Raw genomic sequence first — 16309 nt, forward strand, 5'->3', positions numbered from 1 at the left:
ACATTATCCCTCAGGTCCTTAGTGGGTCCAGTATGGGCTAATGGTTCACCCATTACTGTACTGTGTAAAAATGCATTGTTGGCACAACAGAAATACAGATTTATGACATGTCACATGATGGCAGACTTCTAATGCACAAACTCTGTGTCAAAGCAAAAGGATATCTTGATATACAGTAAGCATACTGTATGTACAGAATCACAAAACTTCCTGTTCCTCTTCCTTCTTCAAACACGACACCCACAATGTTTGAAAACATGTTAAGGCCCATGTGCTCTACCATAGGGGGGAAATGCTAAACTTCACGGTGGCAAGTTGTGAAAGAAAAATAACATTTCAAGTAGAAAAAAACAGCACCATGGGTCAAAAACACAGACTTTTTAAGGATGATGAAACCTTCAAGGTGTATTTCCATCCATAGTCCGCTTGTGAAACGGATGAGGTTAATCCAAAGGCCCCATGGGTAAAATGTTTTTAAGAGTTTCCAAGCATGGTCACCCCACAGTCATTTCCCGATTCTGGACAAGCCTCCATTCGAGCCAGTCTGCTCTGCTCCAAGGCGATAGCCTCGGCCGAGTGCTTGCATTTCTCTGATCCACACTGACAGGTGAAATATTTGCTCTTAATGTCCCAAAAGCGGTCTCCATAGTCAAATCTGAAAAAAAAAAAAAAAACAGACAAGGAGAGTCAAGTTTAAAGTATTTGTATGTTTCTTAATCAACACATAATATTTGACTAAATCAGAGGAAGAAAATTAGGTGATTATGGAAGTGAGGGACAAATTAAATAAATAAACTCTAAGCAGGAGATGGTACATGTCTCAACTTCTCACCCCAGCTCTTGTCCACTGAGGATGTCTCTGGAGCTGAAGAAGGCGATGCGGGGGAACCGCAGGTCCTGGTGCAACATGAACACACGTACGGGGATGAGGTTAGGGTCACACAGGTGGTTGATGAAGCGGCTGATGTTGCCATAGTAGCGGGCATCGATACAATACACCTCCCCGTCCTGTACAGAGAAAACACAGGAGGAAAAAATGTGCATTGTGTAAGAAACCTGTCTAACACAACGCTACTCACACAAACTCATTGGTACTGCGTGATTTTGACTGTTTTGAGCCCCACTAGCAGTGAGGCGTCATGGATGGATGCCATGTAATATAGTCCAGAAATGAAGGTACACCTCAGGATAATGGTAAAAAATTTGGCGATCCCTTATCATAACGTCATATCATCTGTGCATAGTGACGCAGTAGAGAAGTATTTAATGTCACCTGGCTGAGTCTTAACAGTGCACTGACAGTCTGTTGTAAGCTAACACATTGCAAGGTTTTTGTCCACCTCAGCAGTTGTGGGTATATTTTGTGTACTGAGGGCGTGAGTTAATTTATGGCTATTTATTTACTTCAATAGTTATTTATTATTGCTTACACTGGAAATACACCCCATGTTTTCCAACTCAGCAGTCTCTTTTTTTCTGTTTTTACATTAACAGGACTTGAAAAACAAAATATATTTTAAAAAGATTGACCTTGTTGTCCAGGTCAAACAGGTATGAGTCGTCTTCTCGAACATCTGCCTCTGCATCAGAGATCAGCTCCCCAACATATCTGTGAGGACAGAGGAGAGAAGCTTCATTTCTGATGTCTGACTTCATCATATGAAAGCAGTCGGTTGTGTACTCTGTGGACAGGCATCTCTTACTCGCAGATGAAGCTTCCCTGGGGAATATCCTGCAGAGCTCGAACTCCCCAGCCCATTTTTTCTGTCCTGTAGAGCTGAAGACGAACTCTGAGGGGGAAAAAAGAGGCAGTTATGAGGGTTCAGACTGCTTAAATGTTGCCTTCAGGAAGATTCCTCCCAGCCAGTAAGTTCACAAAGTAATTTAATTAATGGTAGGTCTGTTGCTGAAATAATTAGTTAAAAAGCTGCATGTGTTTAAATATTATGTTAATGAGTTAGAAGTTCTAAGTTCTTACTTGATGCCTGCCTGTACCACCCTGTTCTTGCATGTTCGGTAACAGGAACAAGCCATGTTGCATTCAAATATGAGTGGAGGTTCAATTTTGTTGAACTCCTGGAGCAGCCGCTGGTCCTGGAAACAATTATACAACAAACAGAGTAAGATAAAATAACAGAATCCTTCATTAATCCCACAACAAGGACATTTGCAGTGTTACAGCAGCAGTAAGTTAGGGTAATATAAATATAAAGATATAAATGAGGAAAAAAATAAGATAATAAGAGCAAAAGGAAAATTAAATATTGCACAGTTTGGTATACAAAGATACTGCACCTAGGAGAAATATTGATATCAGTTTCAGTCCTTTAGTTTCTCCTGTAACTGCTGAATCTGAACTCCTGCTAAAAATTATGGCTTCCCTGAAATGGTTTCAAAAACGCTCTTTCCTCCTATGAAGTCCTGTGATTTTTTTTTTTTGAGTGGATGACTTTGATATTTTGGCGGTAAAACAACATTTCTCTTTACCTTGTCATACCAGCAGCGTATACTGAGCTGTCCACAGAGGCAGTTACTAGACGAGCAGTCATCAGTGCAGCTACAGTGCTGAAATAAAGATCATTAAAAGGCATGAGATGTGTTGACATGCATGTGTACAGAGGAGCATTAGGGGAAAAAATTAGGAAGATTTTTGTTCAACTTTTATTCTCAAAAAGTAAAGTTAAACTTTCAGGCTAACGCTTTCTGTGACAACCACATCTACAGTGTGCTGAGGGGGCATTTATAGTGACTAACCATCTAATCACAATTTAGAATGTGAGTGAATAAAAGTGTATTAATCAATAATTCATTGATGCTATAAAAATGGTGGTGATTGTGCCACATTTGAAATTGTTTTTGTTGAATAAGGAAACTTCAACTTAAAATGAGAAAAAACAAGAAAAACTAATGACTAATGGATTAATCGATTGTCAGCGTTTTCAGCTATCAGCTAAGGAAAATGCCCAAATTTGTAACCCTAACTATGATGCATGCACAGAGCTTTATGACGACGCTCAAACACAGAATGCTTTCTGATGCCTGATTAATATTTTACCTGTAAGTGTGTAATATTGCGGTCTATGTTCATTGCTGAAGTTTCACAGTTTTCTGAAACGTATTTGTAGTCTGAAGGGCAGCCCTCATCATCCACCGCATTCACACAGGGAATTGGTACATTCTCATAGCCCTGTGCAATGTCACTGAGACGGAAAGGGAGAAAATCAGGAAGTTAGACACCAGAAAAACCTGACAACTAGAGGAAAAAGTATCATTTTCACTATTTAAACACAATGATCTATTAAAGCCTCTAGAAATGCGGTCTGAAATGGTAAAAAAAATGCATTGTTGCAAAGTGCAAAGTTTAGTTAGTCTAAGCAGCCACAAAAATCTGAGTCAGAATCACAATGCCAATATTTTCAAATTTGAATAAAAATTCATTTCTTATACTTCTTAAGACCAAAAATTAAATCGTAAAGAGGCTATTGTGGATTTGGGTTTCAAGTGGCTTTAAAACATTACCTACCTGCAGATGATTTTTTCAGTCCGGAGCATGCGATTGGTTATTCCTCTTCTCAGCTTCCTGTTGATCTGGAGAGCCACCCACACCGGCGTGTCGGGCCGTGCAAGGGTGAGAGGCGTGTCTCCTTCCCTGTTCATGATGTCGATGTCTGCACCTCTGGACAGGAACAACCTGCAACAGAAAAGAGAACAATCAGCATCAGTTCCACACAATTCAAAGTCCCTCCTCTAAGTGACCTTCACTGTGGACTACAATTTAAAACCATTTTCTCAGCCTGTATTTGTTCACATTTTTGCAAACTGCAGAATCTGCTATCCTCTAATAGCAATTCCTCTTTGCAGTGTACCCAGGGATGTACAGACAAATAATACTGGACTACTTTGATACTGAAGTAAAGTTTTAAAATTCTGATGTTATAACAGGTTATAACAAGAAAAAATATGTATCATGTCTGTATCTTCAGATTTTACTAAATTCTCATCTCAAAAATAGTTAAAATAGATGAATTTGAACTGTGTTGGTGGAAAAGGTATTACATCTATGGGTAAACAGTGGGTACAGCTTGTGACTGACTCACGTAACACATTCCAAGTAGCCCTCTCTTGCTGCAATATGGAGCGGCGTGTCTCCGTGCATGTTCACTGAGGATAGTGAGCAGCCGGAGTTCAACACAAGCTCTGCTATGTCCACGTTCCCCGCATACGCCGCCCAGTGGAGACACACATTCAGCTCCTGCAGGGAAAGATTTGACTGTTTAAAGTAATAACCTGAAACATTTTCATGCAACTACGTCTATTTGGATCCATCACCACTTGTTACAAGACAAGGCAAGAGAGGTGATGTAAGAGGTGCTGCATGTTCCTCAAGTGTTTTAACTCCATTCTGAATTTGCATTTATCTCAATATCCCCAATGTTACTTACCACAGAAACACGGGACTCTCCAGCACTTAACAATGATATTGGATTTTTGCCAACATCGGATATTTTCCAACTAATTTTGGCCGATGCGGATATATACACATATTTTTTCCCGCATAATTGCAAGAAACATCAAGTCTCTTCGGTAATCGAATTAAAATATTATTATGCCTATTCTTATCACGACGGTCCTGATTTTCATGTTCCTCTAAGCCACAGAAGAACCCCAACTGTGAGTCATGTAACATCAGAAAAATTAATGGTAATTTTACTTCTGGAGCCAGGTGTGTTCGAAACAGCTCCTGCCACTTTGAAACTCTTTCACATCATCCAAACACCCGCTGTCAGGGAGAGTCCTTTAACACACAGGAAGAGCTGTATTTTATACTTCCAACAGCAGCAGTAAAGCAAACTTGGCAAAATTAGAGCTGAAACAATCAAATGATTAATGTTTAGCAGATCGACAGGAAAGTACTCAGTAACCATTTGTTGGTAAAAATAGCAAAGAATTACTTTGGTTCCAGCTTCTCAAATGAGAATGTTTTCTGGTTTTCTTAATCTTCCAAGACAGTAAAACTGAATATATTTTGATTCTGGCCAGAGACATTTAATATGTCACCAGTCTTCAAAACTCCGAGCAGCAGCTACTAGTGAAACCTCAGTGTTCACTAGTAGAAACTTACTTTATCATTAATGGTGACATCGGCTCCTCTGTTCAGCAGCGCTTTTATCACTTCTACGTGTTTGTGCTCTGCAGCCCAGATGATCGGCGTCCAGCCACCACTGTCCTGAAACAAACCAACAGGGAGAGTCGGAGTTAAACCACTGGTCCTTCATCAGTCACTGTGATCCACCTCCAGTGAGACAGATAAACAATGAGCTTTGCTTAAATGATCACATCTCTATTATATCAGAGAATAACCAGTGGTTAATTATGGGAAGACCTTAAGCTGAGGTAACTGTAAGGTGAGATGAAATAGATACTTAATTGATCGTGAGGGAAATTTAGGATCAGTTCGGATCAGTTTCCACACAAGTACGAAGAATTATTATCATTCTTCTACGTCTCAGTGGACAGATTACTGATCTAATGACTGATTTTTGTCTCATAATTAGTTGTTTAGTAGATGTTTCTATGCACTGACTTCTGGAGTGAATTTCTGACTGTTCTTCCCATTTCAAGATGGTTGACAGGTGAGTATCTCAGTATATCAGTTAAACTCTTTTAAGCCAAAAGTAGTTGAAAGGAATAAATGGAAATTAACTGATATTAATATAGAAAAAAATGTTATTTCATGGCCCTATAATACCAACATTTTGGCTCTTCCTTTACCTGTGCATTTACGTCAACCTGCCCTGTTTCCAGAAGCATGTTCACAATTTCCAGGTTTCCCAGCTTGGCTGCGTGGTGGAGGCCAGTGTATCCATCCTCCTCCTGAAGAGCATAGACAAAGACTGAAATCCACATCGTCCTGAAAGTTCACATATATGTTGTTATTTTAGGCTCTGACAGACACTCACCACATGATAGACACAGGCGCCGTTCTGAATGAGGTAGTGAGCCACCTCGATGTGATTATTGATGATCGCCTCCAACAGAGGCGTCCTCAGGTCTTTGTCCTGGGCATCCACTCGAGCTCCCGCCTGTCAGAATAAATACACAGAATGAAGATGAGCAATATGTTTTAAGATACATTTTGCTATAAATAAAGTCAGCAGTGACCATAAACGCAAGGGTTTTATATCAATTTTATCTTCTGCTGCACACTTTTAATTGTTTGCTCACATTATTTTAAAAACCTGCAATAAACTGCTTTTTTGACCACTTGGGGCAGTGGTGACCAGCTGTGAACAAAAAACACTGACCGACTTGATGAGATGTGTTTCTGGCCACCTGATGACTTTAAGTTCAATATTCACTAAAACTTAAACTAAATTAGTTATTTAACAATATTACTGTCCATGTAGACTAGCTTGTGTTATTTTCACCAAAATAATCAGATAAGTACAACTAAGAGTTATAAAATGGAAGTCCCAGTATTGTTTACGCTTCAAATATATTTTTGATAATTTGCATGTAAACACAAGCTTGAGTTTTGTCATAATACATTACAAAAGCAATGCATCAGCCCCGAAAACTGGTGAGTGAACAGCTAAACAATGAGTTCAAACAAAGCTCAAATAAGGTTAAAGGGGACCTGCAGATTCAGGTGAGAATTCTCTGTAGTCTCATCACTATGAGCAACCACATACACATCGTCACTGTCATTTTTATTTAAAAAAAAATATTGATTACAGCCACTCTGCTATGTACTAATCCAAGAAAATAAACTTTCATGACAGATGCTAATAATGGATTGAGTGTCTCACCTGTAGGAGCATGTAACAGATTTCCAGCAGACCTCTCTGAGCTGCAGCATGTAGAGCAGAGCGCCTGTTCTGAGAGTCAGGCTGGTATGTTGGATCTATGCCCTCCACTGCGATACACAAACAAACACACACACACACACACAGTTTTAATACACAAATCTGCACAAATTTACTATGGCGAGATCAGCAGCCAATGGCAGTTCACATTAAATAAGATCTATCATGAACCTTTTTTTAGATTTATACAGTCAGCGCTTCATAAATGCAAAGATCAAGTTATTTTTGTCACTCACTCAGCATGAGCAGAACCCTCTGCACCTCTCCTTGCTTGGCAGCGGGATAAAGCTGGCGGGGGTGGAACCTCAGTTTCTTCTTCCTGGCAAATAAAAAACAATTTTACCTAAATTAGTTTACTTCTAAATTCTATTTGTAAATTCTCCACTGTTCACAAGAAACTAAACTACTACTACTTTGAACTACTGTCACTTTTAAACAGTTGTTTCTACGTATAAATATCTAAACATTACACTTGTTTTTACACACAGAAATATGTAAATAAGAACTCCAACCTCTCAGTGTCCTGTGTGAGAATGGCCTTCTGCAGCGCCGCCCTGCTGGGCCCAGGCGGTAGTGCACTGGGGCTGACGGGTTTTCCATTTGGCATACAGAGAGAAGGTCCAACGCTGTCCACTCCCTCCTCTGCTGGGGGGACGGTGGCCACAGTAGCTGCAGAGGGAACAGTCTGCGGGGGCTGCTGCTGCTGCTCCACTGCCAGTGTTACCAAACCGTGACTGCGCATACGTGCACTGCAGGAGGCAATGAAGGAGAGCACAGGTGAGAAAATTTATCTATTTATTATAGTTTAATAGAGCCAGTAATTCTCGCACACATCATCCAGTCTTACCTTACAGGTCTCTCAGGCATCTTCCCATCCTTCATCCCTCCTGTTGAGGCTGTGAGGGAGGGCGCCGTGGGGGCCGACGGTGGAAGAGATGGTGTGGTGGTGGAGGAGGCTGACATGGTGACGACGGTGGTGGCGGAGGCTGTGGCAGAGCTGAAGGAGGGGATGGTGACCTCCTGGGCCTCTGAGGCATCTTCACCGCAGTGAGGACAGAAAAGCATACCGCCGCCGTTTGCCCTGCTGCGCCCGCCACCCAGCACCGTCACACATCCCCGGTGGAAACGGTGAGCAATGCGCTGGTCTGGGCAGCACTCAAGGAATGTACCCTGAAAGAGGAGAAGAAGGTAAGATATAGGAGAAGAAAGTGGTATATCAAAGAGAAGAAATAAGAGAATAAAGTAAAGTATTGAGGGGGAGAACACAGGATATCAAGAAGTACAAAGAGGAGAAGAAAGGAGGATATTAAGGAGGAGAAAGAGGATAATAAAGTAATATAAATCCTTACTGCTATGCAGAAGTATCCACAGCCTGGACAGCAGTGGTGTTTGACCATGTGTGATCGATGGACGTCACAAAGCACCATGAGGGGCACCCGACTGGACGGCCGCATCGTTTCACCTTTTATCGTCCGATTGGTACAAGCTCTCAGCTGACGAATAGAACAAGTGAAACAGGAGTGAGAGATGAGGCTCAAAGGAGAGTTATCTGTGAGCTTTATGAACTATCACACACACCATTCTGTTATCCAAATCTACACAGAGAACATAAACTTAATCATATCTGGTGCTAAATAGTGACACTTTATTTCTGTGCATTAAGTGATCTTGAGTCCTACTTTTGAGCAATTCTGTCAACCCCAGACGGATATTTTATTCTGCATTTCAAATGACCAGCTGCAGAATCAACACAGGCACAGGACAGAGACAAACCTCTCCATTGACGCTCTCAGTGGCCATACACTGTCTGCTGACGCGCTGGCTGGTGCTGTCAACTCGAGGAGCCTCCATCCTGCAGCTGCACAGAGGAAGCTCCTCCAGCCGCTCCGTGTCTCCTGCATCGCTTCCTTCTGGAGAGGAGATAAAGATTTGTTTATGATGTTATCTTAAGGTAACTGAACAATTCACCCAGAAGGAGATAAACATAAGACCTTTCATTTTATTGATGGTCTCCAACCCTGAATGTGTACTTCAACAGCTGAAACGATTAGTCACATTAATTGTGGCAACAAAAAATTAACCTGCAACTTGTCTGATAATCAATCAATCTTTTAAGTATTTATTTTCTGGGAAAATGCTAAACATTCTCTGGTATTGCTGTTCTTCCCTGTTTAAAATGATGGAAAAACAAATACATTTTGGTTTTGGCCTGTTAGTCAGAAAACAAACAAATCTGTAAACACATGTCAAATCACGACAGTTATTTTTCCAACTTTTTGTGAATCATACAGACCAAATAATTATGGATTAATTCTGAAAACAGGAAAAAAATGTTAGTTGCAGTCCTAATTTATATCAAATCTGAGTGTAGAGAAAAGAAGAGCTAAGTACAATTTGTTTATCCAGATAAATTCACATTCAGAGGCATGGATTACACTTGAGTTTAAACCAACAGTTCTTTTCCTTGCTGATTAATCTGCTAAAGCTTTCTTGATTCATTATTTGTTTTGTCTAGTCAAAAAAAAGTGAAAAATCCATATTTAAGACTGTGCTTCAAATTTCAGTCACTTCAGATTCAGGTGACTTACAGTACATCCATTATAAACCTACCATGATGAGGAGAAAGTGTGAGACTGTCAGCAGCAGCGATGTCCAGAGCACCCAAGGGAACCTCTGTGTACTCAGAGGACCTTCCTACTGAAGACAAATGACATAACAACTACTATAAGCACTGACCATCAGAAATACATGCAAGAAAATAATGTAGTTTAATGTAGTAGAAATGCTAAAATACAATACTAATAAAAACACTTATGTCACCAATCAACAGAAAAATAAAATGTTACATAGAACAACTAAAATAGAGAAAAAAAAAAATCTTTTAAAAAAATTTTTAACAACAACAAATTCTAAATGCTCCAATTCTGTATCGTTTAAACAGACCCTGTTGTGGTCTCCTTTGTAAGAGCCTTTTTTGCACACACACTTCAGTTTTTGATGACAGTCTGCTCATGGCAGATTTACAGCCGAACTGTGTTCCTTCCATTTTTGATGATTTTCCCAACTGTACTTTAGGCACAGGATTTAAGTCACTTGTCACATCTTGATTAGACACAAGTGATCTTCTTTCAGCTTATTATGTGACCCATCACTATCTACATTATATATATATATATATATACACATTTTAATGCCAATGGATTTGCAGAGATTTGCATTCACTTTGAGATTTTTCTGTTGATCAGTTACATGTTACATGTTTCAGCGTTGTTAACAGTTATGAGAGACAAGTTTTAGAAAACCCACCTGTTAACATTGACATTGCCATGTGCTATTTGTACACTCATTATATGGTGCAACTTTTTTTTATTGCCTCTCAATATCACTGCCAATATTAGTTTGCCATTACTACTTTTTTTTTTATTTAGCTTACTTTTGTAGTTATATTACTTCGATTGTTATTCTACTGGACAGTGTTTCTTCACATTTAATCCTTATACACTTTATTTTTCACTTGTATTTGATTCACTCTTGTTATTCTTATGTTGATGTAATGTTACAACACTGTGACACAAGAATTTCCTTTGGGATGAATAATGTTTTTATCTTAATGTCACTCACCTCCGACTGTCTCCACCACATCAGCTGTGTTTCTCTCTTTGTCCTGGTCACTCTCTTTTCTACTCTGGGCGACTCTTTGTGTCTCAGACTCTGAACTCTGCAAGAAAAGGAAGCTGTCTGAGTATAAAAACATCTGTGATGGTTAGAAAAAAAAAAAGGGGTGACAATTCTGGCCATTTTCATTTTTGACCAAATCATATTTTTGTTAAAACATTTTAGAGAGTCACTGACTATTAGACTAAACAAAGAGGGGATGCAGAGTAACAGTGAGGTTGTTAAAGGTTTCCTGTGGTGTTTTGACCACTCATACAGCTACTGAGCGCTACTGGTGCCCCAATTTGTTTGTATAGTTAACACGCACAAGGTCAGAGGACGACGTCATGCACATTCCCGTCCGTGTTTTCACATTATTCTGCAGTTGGTGGCAGTAATGTGTAGGTAGCAATGTGCTAACAAAGGAAAGAAATGACGAGCACTGCAACCAAACAAACATGTATGTAAACGGATCACAATTTTAAAAATATATATATATAAGAAACAGATTGTTCCTACATGAAGGACAAATTAAAAAAAACATGCAGAATGACGGTGAAATCATTTTTGGTGCTCCAGATATAAAATGAAGCCCAATTCTGCAGCTGCATAGCTTTTTTTTTTTTTTTTTTTATCTCATGTTAATTACAAAACTGGTTCTGGTGGAGAGTTAATGAGAATTTTACCATTTTTAAGAACACCACCATATTTTTCAGTTTTGGAAATTGGAAGAAAAGACCAATGACAGAAGTGGAACTGAGTATGAGAAAGAGAACTGTTAATAATCATCATAAGTACAGGATGAAAGGACAGCTGTATTGTCAGGCTAACAGGTTAGTCAGCTACAGTGACATCTACTGGCATGTGAAGTGTTAGAAAACAAATTAAGAGACTGGTGTAGCTATAAATACATCGGTAAATAGTTATCAAGCTAAATAAGATAGATAGAATCACTCACATGATCTGATATGTTCACTGACCCCTCTATGTCTTTAGTGTGCTTCCTTGCTTCTGCCCAATCATCTTCACACTATAATAGAAACAACAGAAATAACAAGTTTAACAGTAGAAAAACGACATGCAGAACATGCCAGAACATTGTGCTCAATAATCTAATAATGATTGATCACATTTATGGGACAAAAGGCAAATCTAAGCCTCACACCTTTTCTGATTCTCGTCTGGACGGACTGGAAATCTGAATTTTTTCCTCCTCTGACTTCCCCACACTGCCATTGCTTTTCTCTGGTGCCGTGTTGGCAACAGGTTCCACCTTTTTATGGAATAATGTTTCTTCCTGAGTTTTGGATGAAATCAGAAAAGACAACAGACAACATTAAAAACTGCCACTTTATCAGATTAGGCATACAGTTTATACCTGCAAAAACTTCATCTTACCACAGTTTGAGCATTGTCAGGAACGTTCTCAGACTTCGCAGGGGTGCCGTCAGATAAGTGACCCAGTTTTCTTCTTTTTGCAGCTATTGGAAAGATGACAAGATAAACCATGACACAATTAGTTTTAACTTAAACAAGATACTCTAAAGCTGGGGTGCATCAACAAGGATTCATTTCTAAACCTGATGATGGTTTTGCTAAACTCTGATTAGAACTGATCTCAGATTAAATTAATCTTTGGTGGTGCAACCCAGTCTGACTCTGTTTTATTCATAGTAATTTGATTATTTTACACAAGCAAAAATTAGTTGGTGTAAATTTTCTACAGTTACTAACCAGTTTCAGAGTCAGAGGAAAGGCAGGCAGACGATCCTGAAGGTGCATCAACATGGCTCATCTGTGAAACAATAACAGTGGCTGACTCAAATGGTCATAACAAGGCTGCAGCAAAGAACCAAACCACTGCATTTCATCAGTGGCATCAGATTTTTAATGTTTCACAACAGAATTTTACTCATTCAAAATGGAAACTGTTGGAGATGATATAGGCTCACCTGTCCTATTGGAGGCCTGTTCATTGTCTTGCGAGCCCGGTGGATCTTGGGTGGAGCAGGAGAGACAGAAGGAGACGAGGAAGCTGTGGCAGAGGAGGAGGATGAGGACGAGGAAGAGGATGGGGAAGGAGAAGGTGCTGGGACGGATTTACTGCTGGCAGGTCCAGAAACGCTCATCTTGGCTCTGCCAGGTGACAACGTCGAAGATGTAGAAGGAGAGGAGGACATTGATGGAAGGGACTTTGCTGCATGTCCTGTTAGAAAGAGGGATGAACAGTTAGAGTGAAATGTTTGAAAAATTGTTGAAAAACTAATTAATGACAAGCAACACACTCATTTTGACACATGAAAGGCCTTTAAGAATCAGGGAACATAAGGCCCTGCAGAAAAATAATATTTATTGTCTTCAGCGAAGCAAAATCTGTGTTAATTTTATAGAGCTGCAACAATTAATCAATCAATTAATAATCATAAAAAAAACCACACACAAGAGCCAACGCTTCAGCAATATCAATGAAAGCCAACTGGTTCTGAGTCTTACCTGCAGAAGGTTTGCTTGGGGAGAGAGTTAGTGACTGTTTCTCTCCATCCTCTTCAGCTCTAGAAGTGTCCTTTCCAGACAACACTGACGGTATACCACCCATGGGCTCTGTCTTCTTGGCATCAGCAGCTGAGGTGGAGGCAACATTATCTGGAAAAGTTTAGAGTTTGCCATGAGTTTATAGAAATTCTTCTGACAAAAATCACACAGTAACTATGTTTATCTGTGCACGTAAAATGCGCAGACTTCCCTCTCCATTAAAGCAATGAAGACCATACCTTCCTTTACTTGACTTGGTCCAGCTATTGACTCTGCTGCTGTTTCTGAGTCATTTCCTTCAGGAGGCTCCTGGCAGAGGTACGAAACACAAAAATATTAATCTCAACTTTTAAAAAGGCAATCAATATTTGTGATTAATGACAACTTGATATATTTATTCACTGCAGTTCATGTTACTGCAGTTCAAGCAGCCACAAAAATATGACATAATTTAGCTATAGCTGGATTGTGTATTGACGACCTTCAGATACTTTTATTATTCAAGGATCCCTAACTATCAATATCGGAATCAGAATTTTCACAACTGGTGGACCAAGAACATACTGCTACAGAAAACACATTCTCCAGGAAATTAAGCTAATGCTAACTTAGTGGTTCAGGTTTTTGTTTTGGGTGTTATTATAGGTGAGTGTTACAAATCACTGGACAAATTTGTCATTAGCTTTTCCATTATAAATCAGCATGACTGACTACATACACATGAGCTGAGATGTGGTAACTTGGCTCATCTAAGTGTTATATCCATTCACATACACTCAGTAATTTTATCTCAATAAAGGACCGTTAAACATCAAGCCTAATAGTAACGTCTGGTAATATGTTTATAACGGCCAAAAATTCTTTGATTATTACATGCACGTTACTTATTTCCGCGTTGTCCGCTCCAAAATAAACCTCTCAACCAATGGCTGATCTTTCCTGATGTTACGTCAGGTGCCGCCATGAGTCAATCAACCCATTCATGCCTTTAACACAAACCAAAGCAAAACCCTTCTCTGCCAACAATAGTCCATGAAAATACAAAAAGCATAGTCGATTTAACACACATGTTAACGTCCTATCTTACCATTGTGATTACCTTACTACTATCACACTAAAAAGGACAGTTTCTATTTTTGCCTTGTAAACTGGTCGAAACTTAGCAAATAACACAAAAATCTCATAACACGGTAACAGCAACACAAGACGATGACTACACAATGATGTTATCAATCGAGATGAATGGAAAAAATAGTCAAAACACTAACAACGTTAGAGCAATTTAGCTGTTAACACAAAACTGTTGGAGGCTAGCGTGGCTAGCAGAGTAGCTAGCACAGCTTGCAACAAAGAGCTCTTATAATCGACAAATAAAGACATTTTGCATTGATGCAGACTGCACCTTTAGCGGCATTGTCCTGTTATGTAAGCTAATGCATTTACAAGTGGTTAAGCAGACGTTAATTTCCGTAGCATGGAGTTTGGTGATGCAGTGTGTTAGCTACCTTTGTCGCTGTAGTCTCGGATGCCGACATGATTCCCGACGACCACTAACCACGTCTATGAACGTACCGCGTCACCAACCAGGCCCCGCCCCCTTCGTCGTGAAGGGAACCCCAGACCCTCGACAGAGCTCGCGAGAGTGATTATTTGAACCAATGAATCAATGATCTTTCCCAGAACATAAGACACTTATTTTTGACCCTGACCCCACCACAATTTCAACCAGAGCGCTGAAACATTACACAAAATAACACACTCATAAAAAACGCACAATGAAGAAACTATGCGTACAAATCTCGCGAGACTTTTGCAAGTGTAGGGTTCCCTTCGAGCTAGACATAAGGGTCCTCATAGAAATAAAATATGAGGCTTATTTTAGTGGACAAAATATTAAACAAATTTAGCAAAACAATGACAGATTAGGCGCAATTACAGCCATTTCCTGGTTATTGATCAGTTATTGATTAATACGTTTTTAATTGATTAAAATTGTAATTTACCCAATTGCAACTTAATTAAACAAATTGGACACATTTGCACCTACACAACTTTTCAGGAACACATCTTTTTTTTCTTGCCTGAATCCCTGGGAACGTGCTCTGGTTCGATTCGGAACTAAGAGCTCCATCGTCTCCATGGAGCGCAAGTAAAACATGATTTAATATTTTTTAAAATTCGGACCAATCGCCATCTTTGCGTCAGTAAATTTGATGCTAATTTGCGAGTTTTTTGACGATTTTGTGCGCTTAAACCAAAATAACAGTGTTTTCAAACCACCACAGTAATTATTGACACACTCCACACCTGTCCCGGGATATTTAGGACATTCTGTCCATAAGTAATCATTTTACACCAAGAAATCGACGAGTGAAAGTCTGTTTGTAATGAATGCATCAATGAATCTGTTAGAAGTAAAATTATCAAATAAATGTAAAAGCTGTCTTACCTCCACGGTGATCTCTGGTGTCCCCACAGAGCAGTCCTTCATCGTCCAGCGGTGGTCCACCGGGGACCATCTTCAGGCTCTGCAGTTGTCCACAACAATCCAGTGAATCCAAGACTTGAGTTTGTCCAACAAGGTCCGCTTTCCAGTAGGTTCTTTCTCAGAGAGATTCTCCAGCAGGGTTTGAAATCTTTTCACACTTGGGGTTTGCAGCAGGTCAACAGGTCAACACGCCAAAATCCAAGTGAAAAGGGGAAGTTACAATGGTCTGTGGGCCCTTTATATACCTGTCCATCATTCTGTTTCCATGGCGACGAGTGACGCTCGTGCGTGCGTGTGTGCATGTTGTATTCTTTTCATTCTATTTAGATATCAGCAAATTTATAGATTACCACAAGGATATGTTTGATGAAATCCCCTAAAATCAAACAAACTGATCTCTTCGAATGTCTGTAATTATTTATTTATTTGATTTATTGAAAGTTTTCTGTTCCGCTTTGTATTATATTCAACTTGTTTAAAATATTTATTCTCCTATTACATGAAGTTATTTTGTTTTCACCCCCTTTTTGAAAAAAAAAAGAAATAAAATAAATAAATATATATATATATATATTTACATACATAGAGATGTCTGCCTTCTCTCTAATATGACAGAACTTTCTTTCCAAAAATCATGTAATGTATTTTTGACGCTGAGGTGAACTGTTCCTATAATAAACTCTTAATGCCAACTATTCAAAAGTTCGTAATCATTTGTCCTGTCTTTTACAAAGAAATACATTCCAAACAAAAATGATCATTGTATGTT

The 16309-nt window shown here is 39.3% G+C and overlaps 1 protein-coding gene across 7 annotated transcripts; it reads right to left on the bottom strand.

Moving 5' to 3' along the window:
* Nucleotides 1-239: 239 nt before the first annotated feature.
* On the bottom strand, nt 240-15655 carry ehmt2 (euchromatic histone-lysine N-methyltransferase 2). Of its 7 annotated transcripts, none has more exons than XM_084738741.1 (28): nt 15502-15655; nt 13292-13361; nt 13014-13163; nt 12473-12726; nt 12255-12315; nt 11919-12001; nt 11686-11817; nt 11479-11550; nt 10488-10584; nt 9477-9560; nt 8640-8776; nt 8216-8359; nt 7714-8036; nt 7379-7615; nt 7103-7185; nt 6810-6916; nt 5961-6083; nt 5773-5874; nt 5123-5227; nt 4098-4270; nt 3524-3691; nt 3056-3200; nt 2488-2565; nt 1979-2094; nt 1704-1790; nt 1531-1609; nt 833-1008; nt 240-655 (listed from the first exon to the last, which is right to left on the bottom strand). In XM_084738741.1, exons 1-28 carry the CDS (start codon nt 15541-15543, stop codon nt 475-477), a joined length of 3609 nt encoding a protein of 1202 aa, XP_084594867.1. In that variant the 5' UTR covers nt 15544-15655; the 3' UTR covers nt 240-474. The 7 variants fall into 7 exon arrangements, with proteins under 7 accessions (XP_084594867.1, XP_084594866.1, XP_084594869.1 ...); XM_084738740.1 differs by having other exon boundaries at nt 9477-9563; nt 15502-15654; XM_084738743.1 differs by having other exon boundaries at nt 4098-4252; nt 9477-9563; nt 15502-15652.
* Between the last annotated feature and the right edge of the window lie 654 nt (nt 15656-16309).

This window comes from Lutjanus erythropterus, chromosome 16 (genome assembly GCF_056507025.1).
Source record: "Lutjanus erythropterus isolate fLutEry1 chromosome 16, fLutEry1.hap2, whole genome shotgun sequence".
In the NCBI taxonomy this organism is placed as follows: Eukaryota; Metazoa; Chordata; class Actinopteri; order Lutjaniformes; family Lutjanidae; genus Lutjanus; species Lutjanus erythropterus.